Raw genomic sequence first — 19,956 nt, forward strand, 5'->3', positions numbered from 1 at the left:
CCACCAGCACCGTACCTGTCACGTCCTGACCATAGAAAGCTTTTATTTTCTATGGTAGAGTAGGTCAGGGCGTGACAGGGGGTTTTGTCTAGTTTAAATGTTCTATGTTGTGTGGTTCTAGTTTCTGTTTTTCTTTGTTGTTTTTTGGGGGGATGATCTCCAATTAGAGGCAGCTGGTAATCGTTGTCTCTAATTGGGGATCATATTTAAGTTGTTGTTTTTCCCACTAGGTTTTGTGGGAGAATTTTTTGAGTTAGTGTATGTTGCTCCTCTTCGTCACAGTTTGTTGTTTTGTTTATTAGTTTATTTGTATGTCTTGCATAGTTTCACAGTTAAAATAAAATGGTCTAATTCATCATACGACAAACGTGACAGTATCTCCCACCAACGGACCAAGCAGAGTGGTCAGGAGGACTGGACCTGGGAGGAAATCCTTAATGGGGCAGGACCCTGGACAAGGCCCGGGGATTATCATCATCCAAAGGAGGAGATTGAAGCAGTGAGAGCAGAACGGCGATATTACGAGGCGTTATACCATCAAGGCAAGCTCGAGAGGCATCCCCCCCAAAAAATGTGGGGGGGCCACACGGGGAGATTGGCAGAGTCAGGGTTCAGACCTGAGCCAACTCCCCGTGCTTACCGTGGGTAGCATGTGACCAGTCGGGCACCGTGTTATGCGGTGATGCGCACTGTATCTCCAGTGCGCATTCACAGCCCGGTGCGCTCGTTGCCAGCGCCCCGCATTTGCCGGGCTAGGTTGAGCATTCAGCCAGGAAGGGTGGTGCCAGCTCAGCGCTCCTGGTCTCCAGTACGCCTCCTCGATCCAGGATATCCTGCGCCGGCTCTGCGCACTGTGTCGCCAGAGCGCATTCACAGCCCAGTGCGTCCTGTGCCAGCGCCCCGCATTTCCCGGGCGAAAGTAAGCATCCAGCCTGGACGGGTTGTGCCAGCTCTACGGTCGAGACCTCTGGTGCGCCTCCACGGCCCAGTATATCCTTTACCTGTCCGACGCACCCGGCCTCCAGTGAGTCTATCCAGCCTGGTATGCCCTGTGCCTGCTCCTCACACTTACTCTGAGGTGCGTGTTACCAGACTGCGCCACCTGTGCCAGCCCCATGCATCAGGCCTCTAGTGCGCCTGCCCAGTCCGGTGTGTCCTGTTCCTGCTCTCCGCACTCGCCCTGAGGTGCATGTTACCAGTCTGGCGCCACCTGTGCCAGCCCCATGCAAAAGGCCTCCAGTGCGCCTTCCCAGTCCAGAGCTTCCGGCGTCAGTTCCCGGTCCGGAGCTTCCGGCGACAGTTCCCAGTCCAGAGCTTCCGGTGACAGTTCCCAGTCCAGACCTTCCGGTGACAGTTCCGGTCCGGAGCTTCCGGCGACAGTTCCCGGTCCGGAGCTTCCGGCGACAGTTCCCAGTCCGGAGTCTCCAGCGACGTCCCCCAGTCCGGAGTCTCCAGCGACGATCTGCAGTCCAGAGCCTCCGGCGACGATCCACAGTCCGGTGACACAAAAGCGGAGGGATCAGCTGGCGGAGCGGGAGCTACGCCCCGAACCGGAGCCACCTCCTATGCTGGCGGATAAGCAGGATGAGAGGGTTCTTCGTCCCGCACCAGAACCGCCTCCAATGTAGGAGGATCCGCGGGATGAGAAGGTTCTTCGTCCTGCACCAGAGCCACCACCGACATTTGACACCCACCCTAACCCTCCCTGTTTTTTGGGGGGTTTCAGGTTTTGTGAGTCCTCACTTTTTTTTTGGGGGGGTGGGGTACTGTCACGTCCTGACCATAGAAAGCTTTTATTTTCTATGGTAGAGTAGGTCAGGGCGTGACAGGGGGTTTTGTCTAGTTAAAATTTTCTATGTTGTGTGGTTCTAGTTTCTGTTTTTCTATGTTTTTGGGGGGATGATCTCCAATTTGAGGCAGCTGGTCATCGTTGTCTCTAATTGGAGATCATATTTAAGTTGTTGTTTTTCCCACTAGGTTTTGTGGGAGATTATTTTGAGTTAGTGTATGTTGCACCTCTTCGTCATGGTTTGTTGTTTTGTTTATTAGTTTATTTGTATGTCTTGCATAGTTTCACAGTTAAAATAAAATGTGGAACGATACACATGCTGCGCCTTGGTCTCCTTCATCATACGACAAACGTGACACTACCATCCTCCAATCCAACCAGCTGTGGGATGTTGATCCCTGTCACAGTGCTGTCCTTCACAACACCAGAATTATTATTTCTCCTATATTTCTCCTAATTATCCTATTTACACTTTGTAGTCAATTTTGACACCAGAGTAAATGTTTCTGACTCATATCATGCCACATTGGCCATTTTCAAAAGGAGAAGTTGGTTTTCATGGGCAGTCAACCGACTATTAACTGCTGCTTTGGTAATATCCTTGACGTCCATGGCAGCTGTTATATCTGGGATGACTGAAGACCTGATGATAGGAGCCTCTGTTTTATAGTTCTGCAATTTATATCACGAACAGGGCCATGTACCAACAAGTCATAATATATCAAACAGTCATAATAAAAGTCAACTTTAATATCGCAGTCATCTCAATAATGTATTTTTTCAATTTGTTGGATTGGAATTAGGGTTGTGTTCATTAGGTACAGCGTAGCAAAACATTAAGCCGGCGGCCACCGACTTCTTAAGAAGGCATTGATCAATGCTCAATGTTCAATTAAAATCTTTCTACCATCAGATCTAAGCCAATATGACAACAATTGACTGTAGATGAAACTAAGAAAATCAACTTGTATGGAGACACACAACACACTCCCCTCCCCGCTTCTCGTCATGTTCCATTCAGCCATTACCGAGAACCACGTACCTGATGTTTAGGGCTGTTAAATGTCACATATGATCCAACTTCTTTTAATTATTTCTCAATGATGCTTTAATTAAGATCTGAATTTAGAAATTGTATGTTGACCATCTTAGAGAATGTTTTCTAAAGTTGGTGTTCTGTTTTTGTGTTGTTTGTGAAAAAAAATATTAGCCCCCCCAAAAAACAAACTAATGTCAAATATATGTCAACAATCCTTCCTCCAAAGGACCCTCTATGGCTTAAATGTTGTGATAATCCCCAACATTATGGTCTTGTATTTGTTCTAGTTCCTTGAGGAATCACCACTAATACCTACAATAACGTGGAATACAGACGGTGACTTTCTAAGTAACCTTCTTTCTCAAATAGTTAATGCTTCATCTTTCTTCTTTCAGAACCTATTCAACACTAAATATGTTCAAAATCGCAACATGGAAGTGACATCAATGTGGGACCAATGTGTCTGATCAACTTGCCCTCAAAATCCATTGCCCGAGGCAGGACCTTTCTCTTTAGGTCATATTGGATCATGATTCCAGAGTCTCTTATTGGTTGCAGTGCATCAACCAATGGTTGTGTGCCACGTCAGATTGCTATACCATATGATGTAGTCAGCCGATATGTTAATAAACATAAAATCCAGGCGTTCTGGGATCTGGCATGCATCTTCACTGTAGTCAGCATGGAGGGTGGCCATTGTGTTTCAGAACCACAGATTTCACAAAACCTGCAACTAAAGTAATCTGACAGAGTGGGTAACTGCTCACTGCTCCATGACTGCCTTCTGACACCATGTATCTAGTCTGTGTTGGCTGACTGTTTGTCCTTCATTCCAACCTCTCCCGCCACTGTAATTTATATTTATAGCCTTCTCATAAAAGTCTGAAGCCTCTGCTATGCTGACAAAGCTATCTAGCCTCTAACTCATTGAAATTTGAACCCTCCAGTAAATCTGGATATGTGTAACATTACCGAATACATTAAAATACTTCTTCCTAAACGGGTCTGGACTTGTTATTGCTTGTGTAACAGATGGGGATCTGTGAAACTCACTCCTCAGCCTGCAGCGTCTCCACCTGTGCTGCTGAATAGTTAGCTTTTTGGTGGCGCGACTGGCTAAGACGCTTCAGGAGATAATGTGTTTGTGAGATAGAGGTCCTGGGTTTGAGCTTCGGTATGTTCCGAATAAGGAGGAAGTGGTGATCGCTAAGCAAGCAGCATGACGTCCTTTACACTTGGTTCAAGTGAACATTGACAGCACAATTAGTACAAATATTCTATTGCCAAGTGAATCTTACCCCCACACACAGTGAGGAAAATGGTTCGGGAAGGAAAGAAATATCCATAATTGAAAGTTGGAGAATAACAGAACCTGGTCGCATCTTCGGGTCACCAAGTCTCCAAATCTACAACTAGACGCCACGTCCATGCCAATAGGCTCTTTGGAAGGGTTGCCAGAAAAAATTAAATGCTGTTTGGCCACGCCCACCAGTAGTGGGTTTGGTGTTTTTTGTGTTGAAAGAAAGCTGCATATGCAGAACAGAACCTACTGTTCAATGTGGTAATGGATCTTTGTTATGGGTCTGTTTTGATTCCACTGGTCCTGGAGCCTGTCACGCTGGCATGAAGAGATTCCGGAGACAGATGCAGGAATGCGTAATAGGGTTTTTTACTAAGCCCCAAATTCCGGCGTGCCGTGTAAAGGCACGGGGACGAAGACCAAGCAAACACGTAACAAAACACAGGGTTGAAACCAAAACAAAAGAGCGAGGAGTACCTCAAATAAATATCACTAGCGCACAATAATTAACACACGGGACGAGACCCGTAATCATCTGCACAATAATTAACACACGGGACGAAACCCGTAATCATCTGCACAATAATTAACACACGGGACGAGACCCGTAATCATCTGCACAATAATTAACACACGGGACGAGACCCGTAATCATCTGCACAATAATTAACACACAGGACGATACCCGTAATCATCTGCACAATCCACACTCTCCCCACACACACTCAACACCGTCCGCACACTCATACTTACATGTTTATGCACACACCTAGTCAGGTTACAGAACAATAAGGCAAGCCTATGTCCCCTAGACAATGCAAATGTAGTGAAACAGTAGGGTTGTCTAAAAGGTTCCTTAACAATTACAATAATCTTTATAAAATGTTCCCGTTATTTCTATTATACTGTTCTGCTCAGTATTTGAATTATTTATTTTACAAATCTTTATAAAGGGTGCCAATAATTTAGAAGTTGAATGAGTGTACAAAACATTAATGAATGTACAACACACCTTCTAATATTGAGTTGCACCCCCCCTTTTGCCCTCAGAACAGCTTCAATTCGTCAGGGAATGGACTCTACAAGGTGTAGAAAGCGTTCCACAGGGATTCTGGCCCATGTTGACTCCAATGCTTCCCACATTGTGTCAAGTTGGCTGGATGTCCTTTGGGTGGTAGGCCATTCTTGATACACACAGGAAACTGTTGGGGGTGAAAATTCCAGCAGCTTTGCAGTTCTTGACACAAACCGGTGCTCCTGTCTCCTACTACCATACCCTGTTGAACGAAATGTAAATATTTTGTCTAGCCCATTCACTCTCTGAATGGCACATGTACACTACCCATGTCTCAAGGCTTAACATTCTTATTTAACCTGTCTCCTCCCCTTCATCTACACCGATTGAAGTGGATTTAACAAGTGACATCAATAAGGGATTATAGCTTTCACCTGGTCAGTCTGTTGTGGAAAGAGCAGGTGTTCCTAATGTTTTGTACACTCAATGTATATGTTATGTACTTACCATACTACCAGTATATTATATTTACAACATGCATTAAGTGGCAAATATCAACACACTAGGCTCGTCCATACTGAGAAGCCATGATCTAATGAAGGCTATGGGGAACGTGCATCAAGATGGCAGAATAGAATAGATGTCACATCATTGTTTTTAAACTACTGTCTTTGACATGGTTCAATGTACCAATATTTTGAGTCTGAAAAGATGATTCTCTTCTTCAATAGTGTGCAGTGAATTCATACTAGATGAAAAGCGTGAATGAGTAAGACATCCTGGCATTGTAAAATATAACTGCATTATTTTCTTCGGGATCAGTGTCCCGTCCACGGGAAGGTTGAGCTAACGTAGGCTAATGCGATTAGCATGAGGTTGTAAGTAACAAGAACATTTCCCAGGAAATAGACATATCTGATATTGGCAGATATCTTAAATTCTTGTTAATCTAACTGCACTGTCCAATTTACAGTAGCTATTACACTGAAAGAATACCATGCTATTGTTTGAGGAGAGTGCACAATTTTGAGTATGAAAAGTTATTAATAAACAAATTAGGCACATTTAGACAGTCTTGATACAACATTTTGAACAGAAAGGCAATTGTTCATTGGATCAGTCTAAAACATTGCACATACAACATTCAAATTCCACAAACTTCAAAGTGTTTCCTTTGAAATGGTACCAAGAATATGCATATCCATGCTTCTGGGCCTGAGCTACAGGCAGTTAGATTTGGGTATGTCATTTTAGGCAAAAATTTAAAAAAAGGGCGGATCCTTAAGAGGTTTTAAGTAACATAAATTACAAACAATCAATTCAATGTAATGCAACAAAGATCATTCAGCACTGAAAGGCAATCATTTCTGGCAGGCATGGGACACAGTTAAAAGGCAATAATCATACGCTTAACATTTTGAAAGATTTTCCATTGTGTTTCCTTCTAAACACATGTATCTACTGCGGTGATCCCCCTAAAGAGCACACACACACACACACACACCACGGTAGTCCATAAATACTTCCTGCCTGCCAGCCCAGGGGAAGCCCTTGCTAAGTACAGCTGTTGATCCCCAGTTTCCTAAAACACAAACACATGTTGTCTATAAATATGCTAGCCAACCAACTGTCAGGGAAAGCCCTCACTACATGATGACTCACAGACGGTCAGGGGGGAGAGGTTAACTGTGGTTATTATTAACTGTTTGTTTAGGCAATGCTTTAGGCTCCTGCGATTCCCCAATGCTTTAGGCTCCTCCGATTCCTCAAAGCTTTAGCCTCCTCGGATTCCTCAATGCTTTAGGCTCCTCCGATAAATCAATGCTTTATGCTCCTTCGATTCCCCTCCAGGATCTCTTTCCGGCACCTCCACTAACCTTTGCAGTGGCAGGCAAAAGAAAGGCCCCTTGTGTAGCGTTTTCTGGTCTGGGCATTTAGCGCCCTCCATTGGACAAGAGTTATACTAAATGTTGTTTGGAGATTTGCAATAATTAGCAAGGCCCATGAGTCGACTCATGTTCATTAAGGCATGCAACAAAAACATATTCAAAACATTATGCACTGGAAAACAAAACATTAACCCTTCGCCTGCAATTTCCGCGGAAATCTAACATAGAACAAATATCCATCAAAATCCATCAATTTAAGCTAGAGATACTTTATCAGGTTTTTTTGCATGGGCTGCATGTCTCAATCCAACGCATCCGCCGATATCGCCCTTCTGCACCTGCGGTGAAAATTGTTAGAGCTAGAGCGATGTTTGTCAGACCATGAGACATCCCGAACACGATGGTGTTCTCCATCAACAAGCCTCACGAGACTCGTCTGAAGTCAGTGCAGCCTCTTTTGCCAACTTCTGTCTGTAGCGTGAGAACGGTTTGGGCTACACTTATATGACCCCTCTGTGGACAGCTGTGTTCTCTGTTTTGCTCTTGGATTCCCACAAGCCTCACAATACTCGTCTGAAGGTCCCCGGTGCCAGTATAAAAATAAATATGTATGTTTTCATGGAGATAGGCACTTAACTAAAATAAGGGAATAAATTGTGTACTAGAGGGTAACTAGTAATGTCTAATTGCTGACACAAGAAAGCAACTTTTGGATAAAAAAAATGATATGTGGATGAATGTCATGCTAAGACAAACTATAAAGGGAAAAACATGGCTACAGTTAACTATTTTTTGGTTATTTTATGAAATGTTGTTTTTAGGAAAGGGGTGTTTTTTTATGTACCAGGGTAACTGCCCGTCTCTAAACAAGTGGATTAATTATCTTAAGGCTTTATTACTTGTATATTTAAGAAACAGTTTAAGATCTAACATTGGAATATATCTACAACTTTTTCAAAATGTAAAAAGATTTGATCAACTTACCACTAAATCATTTTAATGAAATATCTCCCAAAGTTGTGATGAGACAAAGGACATTTTTGTTGAGTAAGAGCAGTGGCAGCCAGGGAAAGTGTTGGGAATTTTTTTATGGTGACATCTTGTGGTCTTAATGTGAATATCCTGATCTTTCTTATATCTCTCATCTATAGCACAGACATTCAGAAACAAACACATTTTAGATTCTTGGGGGGGATTATTTGTTGTTCCATGCAGTGAATCTGTTATTGAACGTGTTTCTATTGGCTAATAGCAGTAACGCCAAATTCAATGTTTCATTCAATAATTTTCCTTTATTTTTTTGATACCTCAAGGTAACATAAATTACAAACAATCAATTCAATGTAATGCAATAAAGGTCATTCAGCCCTGAAGGGCAATCATTTCTGGCAGGGATGGGGCACAGTTAAAAGGCATTAATCATACACTTAAGATAGAAACATTTTGAAAGATTTGTCATTGTGTTTCCTTCTACACACACGTATCTACTGCGGTGATCCCCCTAAAGAGCACACACACCACGGTAGGCCATAAATACTTCCTGCCTGCCAGCCCAGGGGAAGCCCTTGCTAAGTACAGCCATTGATCCCCAGTTTCCTAAAACACAAACACATGTTCTCTATAACTATGCTAGCCAACCAACTGTTAGGGAAAGACCTAACAACATGATGACTCACAGACGGTCAGGGTGGAGAGGTTAGCTGTGGTTATTATTAACTGTTTGTTTAGGCAATGCTTTAGGCTCCTCCGATTCCCCAATGCTTTAGGCTCCTCCGATTCCTCAATGCTTTAAGCTCCTCCGATTCCTCAATGCTTTAAGCTCCTCCGATTCCCCAATGCTTTAGGCTCCTCCGATTCCTCAATGCTTTAGCCTCCTCCGATTCCTCAATGCTTTAGGCTCCTCCGATTCCCCAATGCTTTAGCCTCCTCCAATTCCCCAATGCTTTTTCCTCCTCCAATTCCTCAATGCTTTAGCCTCCTCCGATTCCTCAATGCTTTAGGCTCCTTAGATTCCTCAATGCTTTAGCCTCCTCCGATTCCTCAATGCTTTAGGCTCCTCCGATTCCGCAATGCTTAAGGCTCCTCCGATTCCCCAATGCTTAAGGCTCCTCCAATTCCTCAATGCTTTAGGCTCCTCCGATTCCTCAATGCTTAAGGCTCCTCCGATTCCACAATGCTTTAGGCTCCTCTGATTCCTCAATGCTTTATGCTCCTCCGATTCCCCTCCAGGATCTCTTTCAGGCACCTCCACTAACCTTTACAGTGGCAGGTAAAAGAAAGGCTTCAAAGTGTTTCCTTTCAAATGGTACCAAGAATATGCATATCCTTGCTTCAGGGCCTGAGCTACAGACAGTTAGATTTGGGTATGACATTTTAGGCGAAAATTGAAAAAAAGGGGTTAATCCTCTATGGGATCGGTGTCCCCCCGCGGGACGGTTGAGCTAACGTGCACTAATGTGATTAGCATGATGTTGTAAGTAACAAGAACATTTCCCAAAACATAGATATGTCTTATATGATCAGAAAGCTTACATTCGTGTTAACCTAACTACACTGTCCAATGTACAGTAGCTATTACAGTGAAACAATTACCATGCTATTGTTTAAGGAGAGTGCACAACAACAAAAAACGTTTATCATGGCAACTGGTTTGATACATTCACCTCTGAAGGTAAATAATGCACTTACATTCAGTAATCTTGCTCTGATATGTCGTCCTGAGGGTCCCAGAGATAAAATGTAGCATGGTTTTGTTCGATAAAATCCATTTTTTAATTCAAATGTAGAAACTGGGTTCTACAGTTTCAACCCTCTGCTGTGTCAGTCTAAAACATTGCACATACACTGCTGCCATCTCGTGGCCAAAATCTAAATTGTGCCAAGACTCCTAAGTGTAATAATGACTTTTCTCTTGCATTTCAAAGATTTTGAAAACAATTATTAATAGAAAACGCTTGTTTTCTTCTATGTATTGTCTTTTACCAGATCTAATGTGTTATATTCTCCTACATTTAATTGTTTTCTTTCAAATGGTATCAAGAATATGCCTATCCTTGCTTCAGGTCCTGAGCTACAGGCAATTAGATTTGGGTGTCATATTAGGCGAAAATTGAAAAAAGGCGTCTGATCCTTAAGAATTTTAAAGTGGTCTTAAAATTAAAAATAAAATAGCTAAATCATCCTTGGCATGAGCATCTTAAAACAATTTCATATGTTAGCTTAAAACCCCCCTCCCCCGGCTTAGACAGGGCTTAGACTCTAGAGGGTAAATGGTTAGCCCTTGGTAATCAAATCTTTACAGCCCTGAACAATGAACATGCTCTTGGCATCTTTTTCGATTTATCCAAAGCATTTGACATGGTTGATCATGAAGTATTACTTTTCTAAATTGCATTATTACGGTTTTCATGATTATACATATAATTGGCGATATCTAGAACCAGACTACAAGATGCCATGTAGAAAAACCGTGACGGTCCTGTTGGAGAAATTACACAACGACTGCTCTGTAAGTACAAAGCACAAGCTCTACAATCACCATACGTGGCGTTAACAACCGATTGTTGGACGTCTATTAATACGCTGTCATACATCACTGTAAAGAGTCATCACACTGATGAGAAGTGGGACATGAAGTACTGCCAACTGAGAACATGAAGGAGAGACACAGCAGAGAGCCTAAAACTTTGTTGCTGACTGGGTGGCACCCAGATGGCTCTCACTTTACTGTTGTCCCCCACCCAGTCAATCTACCGCCGTCCTGACAACCTACCAGCTGGCTCTCACTTTACTGCTGTCCTCCACCCAGTCAATCTACTGCAGTACTGACTACATACCAGCTGGCTCTCACTTTATTGCTGTCCCTCACCCACTCAAGCTACTGCAGTCCTGACTACCTATTAGATGGCTCTCCCTTTACTGCCTTGGTGGAAGAGTGGTGTAACATCTCACAGCAATAACTGGCAAATCTGGTGCAGTCCATGAGGAGGAGATGCACTGCAGTACTTAATGCAGCTGGTGGCCACACCAGATACTGACTGTTACTTTTGATTTTGGGGGGGGGGGTTCTTTATTATAGGGGGGGACACATTATTCCATTTCTGTTAGTCACGTCTGTGGAAATTGTTCAGTTTATGTCTAAGTTCTTGAATCTTGTTATGTTCATACAAATATTTACACATGTTAAGTTTGCTGAAAATAAACGCAGTTGACAGTGAGAGGACGTTTATTTTTTTTGCTGAGATTATAAGCATGATTTACATGATTCATTATTTATTATTGACGTTGGTTCCTTATGTCTAACTGACCGATACCTCACGAGGCATCTTCTCTCTAAGCTGAGACCTTGATACTCCTCTTGGTTCCCAGAGCAATGTTCTATGCGTACTGCCAAATTGCTAATACAGTGATAGAGAGGATTCCTCCCATGTTCAATCAATCACTGTGCACAATCATTCAGTCACTCCATGAACCCAAAAGAGTTGGTTATTAGAAAAGCACCAGTTATGCTAAACATACGATCTGTGTACGACCGGATACACTCAAACATTTTCCCTCACACACAAAAAGCTTATTTCTCAAATCACAAATTATTAAGTTTACATCCCTGTTAGTGAGCATTTCTCTCCTTTGCCAAGATAATCCTTCCACCTGACAGGTGTGGCATATCAAGAAGCTGATTAAACAGCATGATCATTACACAGGTGCATCTTGTGCTGGGGACAATAAAAGGCCACTCTAAAATGTTCAGTTTTGTCACACAACACAATGCCACAGATGCCTCAAGTTTTGAGGGAGTTTGCAACTGGTATGCTGACTGCAGGAATGTCCAGCAGAGCTGTTGCTAGAGAATGTAATGTTCATTTCATGTTCATTAGCCGCCTCCATCTTTTTAGAGAATTTGGCAGTACTTCCAATCGCCCACACAACCGAAGATGACGTGTAAGCCGTTCTGTGCTTGCTGATGTCAACGTTGTGAACAGAGTGCCCCATGGTGGCGGTGTGGTTATGGTATGGGCAGGCATAAGCTATGGACTACAATGCCAATCGCATTTTATCGAAGGCAATTTGAATGCACAAAGATACCGTGACGGGATCCTGAGGCCCATTGTCTTGTCATTCATCTGCCGCCATCACCTCATCTTTCAGCATGATAATGCATGGCCCCATGTTGCAAGGATCTGTACACAATTCCTGGAAGCTGAAAATGTCCCAGTTCTTCCATGACCTGCATTCCAGACATGTCACCTATTGAGCCAGTTTGGGATGCTCTGGATCGACGTGTATGACAGCGTGTTCTAGTTCCCGCCAATATCCAGCAAGTTCGCACAGCCATTGGAGAGGAGTGGGACAACATTCCACAGGCCATAATAAACATTCTGACCAACTCTATGAGAATGAGTTGTGTCGCGCTGCATGAGGCAAATGGTGGTCATAACAGATACTGACTGGTTTTCTGATCCACGCCACAACCTTTTGTTTTAATAAAGGTATCTGTGACCAACAGATGCATATCTGTACTCCCAGTCATGTGAAATCCATAGATTAGAGCCTAATTTATTTACTGATTTCCTTATGTGAACTGTAACTCAGTAAAATCTTTGAAATTGTTGCGTGTTGCAATTATATTTTTATTCAGTATATATCTTAAATGACCGCATTTAAAACATTTGATGACATAATCGTCAAGCCCATTCAAAAGATTAGGGGAAATGACCCTGAAGTATGATGTTGGACGATTACCATGTTTATAATGTGTATTACCATGTTTATAATGTGTATTACCATGTTTATGATGTGTATTAACATGTTTGTGATGTGTATTAACGTGTTTGTGATGTGTATTGCCATGTTTATAATTTTTATTAACGTGTTAATGATGTGTGTTACCGTGTTAATGTGTACTACTGTGTTTATAATGTGTATTACTGAGTTGATAATGTGTATTACCATGTTTATAATATGTTACTGTGTTTATAATGTATATAACTGTTTTTGTATTACCGTGTTTATAATGTATATTACCGTGTTTATAATGTGTTTGCTGTGTTTATAATGTATATTGCAGTGTTTATAATGTGTATTACTGTGTTTATATTGTGTATTATTGTGTTTATAATGTGTAAAACCGTGTTTATAATGTGTAAAACCATGTTTATAATGTTTATTACCATAATTTATCTAAGAAATCATATGAAATTGTATTACCATAAGAACTCTAATCATTACAGATGTGTATATCTGCTGAAAAGGTTTCTTTGCAAATGCAAACTGGCTAATGATAAACAATGTCACATTTGTCATTTATTTTCTCATTTATATGCACATAATATCAGTAAAACCCAGAACTAAAATCTTGAGTAATTTGGTCAGATGCTCTATCACCATTAATGTTTACGTAGTGTGTCCACAACAGATTAATATTTGCATAATCTGTGTAAAAAATAAAATACTCTCCTGCGAGGCGGGTTGCCTCACCCAATGCGGTATGGATCTGCTATTTTCTAAAGTATTTTTCTTTACTTTCGAATCCCCCAACAGAAGCTAGCCAGCTAACTAGCTAGTAGTCAGCTAACCACTGCTAGCGGTCAATCGCTAACCTCTAGCTCGGAAAACTCTCGCCAGTTTGAACAACGCGATTCAAACCAGAGCATACCGGACTTATTTTCTCTCCATATCCCCGGATTCCTACCGCAAGCTCTGAACCGTTTCACCTGGATCATCACAGCTAGCTAGCTGCAATCCGAGTGGCTACTCCTGGCTAACGTCTCTGTCCCGAAACAAGCACCAATTAGCCTGGAGCTAGCCCATGCTAGGTGTCACGTGCGTCGGAAGGAGCGGACCAAAATGCAGCGTGCTCGTAGTTCCACATATTTATTAAACGTGAAACTTAATGCAATACATAAATAACTTGAAACACAAAACAACAAACCGTGACGCAGAGAGGAAAACACACAACTCAAAAGATAATAACCCACAAACAGGAAGAGAAAAACCCCTACTTAAATATGAGCTCTAATCAGAGGCAATTAGGATCAGCTGCCTCCAATTAGAGATCAACCCCAAACAATCCCAACATATAAATTGACAAACTAGAACTTAAACATAGAAATAGAAAACATAGAACATCCCAAAACACCCCCTGTCACGCCCTGCCCTACTCTACTATAGAAAATGACATCTTACTAGGGTCAGGATGTGACAGTACCCCCCCCAAAGGTGCAGACTCCGAATGCAAACAAACAACAACAACAAAAAACCAACAAAACAACCACAAAACACAAAGGGAGGGTAGGGTGGGTGACTAGTGTCTATGGCGGCAGCTCTGGTTCCGGGCGTAGTACCCCCTACGCCCGCTGATCCCCCCACTTCTGTATGTCTGGAGGAACCAGACCATGGATCATCGCCGGCGGCTTCAGACCACCAACCGCCGCTGAAGACACTTGCTGCAGACCGCCGCTGAAGGCTCTGGGCTGCAGACCGCCGCTGAAGGCTCTGGGTTGCAGACCGCCGCTGAAGGCTCTGGCTGTACCGGGTTATGGCTGTGCACTGGAGGAATAGTGCGAGGAGCAGGAATCGGTCTCACCTGACTGGGGAGAGGCACTAAGGGCCGAGTGCTCACAGCAGGCACTGGATGTACCGGGTTATGGATGCGCACTGGAGGGAGAGTGCGAGGAGCAGTAACAGGACACCCTGGACTGGGCAGGCGCACTGGAGGCCTGAAGCGTGGGGCTGGCATAGGAGGTGCCAGACTAGTAACACGCACCTCAGGGCAAGTGCGAGGAGCAGTCACAGGACGTACTGGGTTATGGAGGCTCACTGGAGGGAAAGTGCGAGGAGCAGGCACAGGACGCACTGGGCTGCGGATGCGCACTGGAGGTCTGGAGTGTATGGCTGGTCCAACCCGCCCTGGCTGGATGCTCAACTAAGCTCGACAACTGCAGGGTGCGGGCACAGATCGCACCGGCCTGTGAATGCGCCCTGACGACACAGTGCACATCACCGCACAACACGGTGCCTGCCCCATTGCTTGCTCCCCACAGTAAACACAGGAAGCTGGCTCAGGACTCCACCCTGACTCTGCCCAACCCCCCTGTCTGCCCCCCCAATTTTGGGGTGGGGAAGCCTCTCGTGCTTCCTTCGTTGCCTTGCCTGTTGATCTCGTCGCTGTACTTCCCTCACTACTTCCACCTGTTCCCATGGGAGGCGATCCATTCCGGCCTGGATTTCCTCCCACGTCCAGGATCCTTTTCCATCCAGTATGTCCTCCCAAGTCCATTTCTCCTGCTGCTCCATTCCACGCTGATTGGTCCTTTTATGGTGGGTTATTCTGTCACGGGCGTCGGAAGGAGCGGACCAAAATGCAGCATGCTCGTAGTTCCACATATTTATTAAAAGTGAAACTTAATGCAATACATAAATAACTTGAAACACAAAACAACATACCCGTGACGCAGAGAGGAAACACACAACTCAGAAGATAATAACCCACAAACAGGAAGAGAAAAACCCCTACTTAAATATGATCTCGAATCAGAGGCAATTAGGATCAGCTGCCTCCAATTAGAGATCAACCCCAAACAATCCCAACAAAGAAATTGACAAACTAGAACTTAAACATAGAAATAGAAAACATAGAACATCCCAAAACACCCCCTGTCACGCCCTGCCCTCCTCTACTATAGAAAATGACATCTTACTAGGGTCAGGACGTGACACTAGGCCCATCTCCCGGCTAGCTGAAGAGGTCCATCAGCCACTCCTTGGGCTACAATACCTATTTTGCCAATTGGCCTGGACTCCTTTTACTACACGAAGCCCTGCTAATCCATCACGACTGGACTACTGACGTAATCTGCCCGAGGAATTTTCTTTTCCAACAGGCCCCTCCGTCGCAACGTCCCCCGAATGCCCATCTGCTAGCCTGCTCTCCATGGCCCGCAAGCTGTCTAGAGCATATCGGACTGTTAGCTGAATTGGTCCATCGGCCAATTTCTTGGGCCACAATAATCTATTTTGCCAATTTGACTGGGCCCCTTTACTATACCGAACCCAATCCATTCGTCTGCTGACGAAACCACACGAGGAGGCTCCGCACGAGGAGGCTACAACAGACTTCTTCCGTCGCGACATCCCTCTAAGGCCCTTCTGCTAGCTTGCTAGCCCCGGCCCGCTAGCTGTCTGAATCGCCATGTCTCCAGCCAGCTTAACTACTCACTGGACCCCTATGATCACTCGGCTTCGCATGCCTCTCCCTAATGTCAATATGCCTTGTCCATTGCTGTTCTGGTTAGTGATTATTATCTTATTTCACTGTAGAGCCTCTAGCCCTGCTCAATATGCCTTAGCTAACCCTTCCGTTCCACCTCCCACACATGCGGTGACATCACCTGGTTTAAATTATGTTTCTAGAGACAATATCTCTCTAATAGTCACTCTATGACTAGGTTTACCTCCACTGTATTCACATCCTACCATACCTTTGTCTGTACATTATGCCTTGAATCTATTCTATCACGCCCAGAAACCTGCTCCGAACGTACTAGACGACCAGTTCTTATAGCCTTTAGCCGTATCTTTATCCTACTCCTCCTCTGTTCCTCTGGTGATGTAGAGGTTAATCCAGGCCCTGCAGTGCCTATCTCCACTCCCATACCCCAGGCGCTCTCTTTTGCTGACTTCTGTAACCGTAAAAGCCTTGGTTTCATGCATGTTAACATTAGAAGCATCCTCCCCAAGTTTGTTTTATTCACTGCTTTAGCACACTCTGCCAACCCGGATGTCCTAGCCATGTCTGAATCCTGGCTTAGGAAGACCACCAAAAACCCAGAAATGTCCATCCCTAACTATAACATTTTCCGACAAGATAGAACTGCCAAAGGGGGCAGTGTGACAATCTACTACAGAGATAGCCTGCAGAGCTCTGTCTTACTATCCATGTCTGTACCCAAACAATTCGAGCTTCTACTTTTAAAAATCCACCATTCCAGAAACAAGTCTCTCACCGTTACTGCTTGCTATAGACCACCCTCTGCCCCCAGCTGTGCCCTGGACACCATATGTGAATTGATTGCCCCCATCTATCTTCAGAGCTCGTGCTGCTAGGTGACCTAAACTGGGACATGAAACCTGTTAAGGATAGGGGCCAGTATTTTCACGTTCGGATGAAAAACATGCCCAAATTAAACTGCCTCCTACTCAGACTCAGAAGGTAGGATATACATATTATTAGTAGATTTGGATAGAAAACACTCTGAAGTTTCTAAAACTGTTTGAATGATGTCTGTGAGTATAACAGAACTCATATGGCAGGCAATAACCTGAGAAAAATCCAACCAGGAAGTGGGAAATCTGAGAATTGTAGTTCTTCTTTTGAATCCCTATCGAAACTACTGTGTCTGTGGGGTCACGTTGCACTTCCTAAGGCTTCCATTGGCTGTCAACAGCCTTTTTTCATCCTTCTCCTGTTACTGGGCAGAAAATAGGAGCTCAGTCAATCAGTGGCCTGTCTGAAGACAAAGGACTTGGTGAATTTACTAAATTACTCATGATAAACATTGACAAAATACATAACAATTATTTTAAGAATTATAGATACAGAACTCCTTTATGCAATCGCTATGTCAGATTTTAAAATAGCTTTTCGGCGAAAGCATATTTTGTAATATTCTGAGTACATAGCTCAGCCATCACGGCTAGCTAATTTGACACCCGCCAAGTTCGGGGCAACCTAAACTCAGAATTACTATTAGAAAAATTGGATTACCTTTGCTGTTCTTCGTCAGAATGCACTCCCAGGACTGCTACTTCCACAACAAATGTTGTTTTTGTTCCAAATAATCCATAGTTATGTGCAAATACCCCCGTTTTGTTCGTGCGTTCAGGTCACTATCTAAAGGGTAATGCGCGAGCGCATTTCGAGACAAAAGAATTCTAAATGTTCCTTTACCGTACTTACAGCATGTCAAACGCTGTTTAAAATAAATGTTTTATGGTATTTTTCTCGTAAAATAGCAATAATATTCCAACCGGATAATGCTGTATTCATTCAAAAAGGAAGAGAAAAAATGGCGAGGTCTCGTGAACGCGCATCTCCAATCTCTTAGCCACCAGGCAGTCCACAGACAAACTGTGCTCCTGTACTCTGCCCGGAGACAGGAGACGCGTAAATCCGCTTTCTGAACGCTTTAGAGAGCCAATGGAAGCCTTAGAAAGTGCTACATAACCCCACGGGCACTGTAGTTTCGATAGAGAAGCAAAGGGAGAACTGCAAAATCGCAGACAGGCCACTTCCTGCATGGAATTTTCTCAGGTTTTTGCCTGCCATATGAGTTCTGTTATACTCACAGACACCATTCAAACAGTTTTAGATACTTCAGAGTGTTTTCTATCCAAATCTACTAATAATATGTTTCTGGGAAAGAGTAGTAACCAGTTTAAATCGGGTACGTTTTTTATCCGGCCGTGAAAATACTGCCCCCTTGCCCAGACAGGTTAAGAGGTCACTAACAGGTTAACACCCTGGCCATCCTACAATCTAAGCTTGATGCCCTCAATCTCACACAAATGATCAATGAACCTACAAGGTACAAGCCCAAATCCGTAAAGACAGGCACCCTCATAGATATCATCCTATCCAACTTGCCCTCCAAATACAACTCTGCTGTCTTCAAACAAGATCTCAGTGATCACTGCCTCATTGCCTGCATCCGTAATGGGTCTGCGGTCAAACGACCACGCCTCATCACTGTCAAACGCTCCCTAAAACACTTCAGCGAGCAGGCCTTTCTAATCAACCTGGCCCGGGAATCCTAGAAGGATATTGACCTCATCCCATCAGTAGAGGATGCCTGGTTATTCTTTAAAAGTGCCTTCCTCACCATCTTAAATAACCATGCCTCATTCATTTTTTTTTTTACCAGGAATAGCTATAGCCCTTGGTTCACTTCAGACCTGACTACCCTTGACCAGCACAAAAACTTCCTGTGGCGTACTGCATTATCGAATAGCCCCCGTGATATGCAACTTTTCAGGGAAGTTAGGAACCAAAATACACAAGCAGTTAGGAAAGGTAAGGCTAGCTTTATCAAAAATAAATGTGCATCCTGTAGCACAAACTCAAGACAGTTCTGGGACACTGTAAAGTCCATGGAGAATAAGAGCACCTCCTCCCAGCTGCCCACTGCTCTGAGGCTAGGAAACACTGTCACCACCGATACATCCACGATAATTGAGAATTTCAATAAGCATTTTTCGACAGCTGGCCATGCTTTCCACCTGGCTACCCCTACCCTGGTCAACTGCCCTGTAACCCCCCACAGCAGCTCGCCCAAGCCTCCCCCATTTCTCCTTCACCCAAATCCAGATAGCTGATGTTCTGAAAGAGCTGCAAAATCAGGACCCCTACAAATCAGCCGAGCTAGAAAATCTGGACCCTCTCTTTCTAAAATTATCTGCAGAAATTGTTGCAACCCCATTACTAGCTTGTTCAACCTCATAATGTTTATGTTATGGATGGTCAGTCCTTACATCCATAGCTCAGTCTGAGAATTTGATAGTGGTTACATTTCTCCATCCTCATCCCTCAGATGTTTACCAAAAAAAGTTACCGCTTTGTTGGGGTGTCTGCTTTGTTGTTTTTGGAATCCCAAATTGCTCCATTAATTAAAGTACAATATTTTATGGTATGAAAAATCTGTTTGCTAAGTAATAAGTCCACAGTCACAAAGGAAGTGTATGTAGATCCACATGTTTTTAATCAATGCTCAACATTTCACCATGAAAATCATATTTTATGCAACACAGGAAAATGGTAAGACTTTGGTCTTCGTTTATTCAGCAACTTCTTTTCCCTGTAAGAAGAAAGAAATAATTTAATGGATCAGTAATAATAATGAACATGATAAATATATGGATAGACTTCGA

The 19,956-nt window shown here is 43.5% G+C and overlaps 1 protein-coding gene across 2 annotated transcripts in view; it reads right to left on the bottom strand.

Moving 5' to 3' along the window:
* The window catches only part of LOC106600782 (myosin heavy chain, fast skeletal muscle), a 184,144-nt gene that overhangs the window by 143,691 nt on the left and 20,497 nt on the right, over nt 1-19,956 (bottom strand). Inside the window, exon 41 of one of the 2 annotated variants that reach the window (XM_045690685.1) lies at nt 19,765-19,883. The exons of the other annotated variant lie outside the window; for it this stretch is intronic. Within the exon in view, the coding sequence (XP_045546641.1) occupies nt 19,863-19,883 (21 nt within the window). The 3' untranslated portion in view covers nt 19,765-19,862. Of the gene's footprint in view, nt 1-19,764; nt 19,884-19,956 lie in introns of those variants that run through there. 2 annotated transcript variants of the gene reach the window in all.

The sequence above is a fragment of the Salmo salar genome, chromosome ssa12, assembly GCF_905237065.1.
Source record: "Salmo salar chromosome ssa12, Ssal_v3.1, whole genome shotgun sequence".
In the NCBI taxonomy this organism is placed as follows: domain Eukaryota; kingdom Metazoa; phylum Chordata; class Actinopteri; order Salmoniformes; family Salmonidae; genus Salmo; species Salmo salar.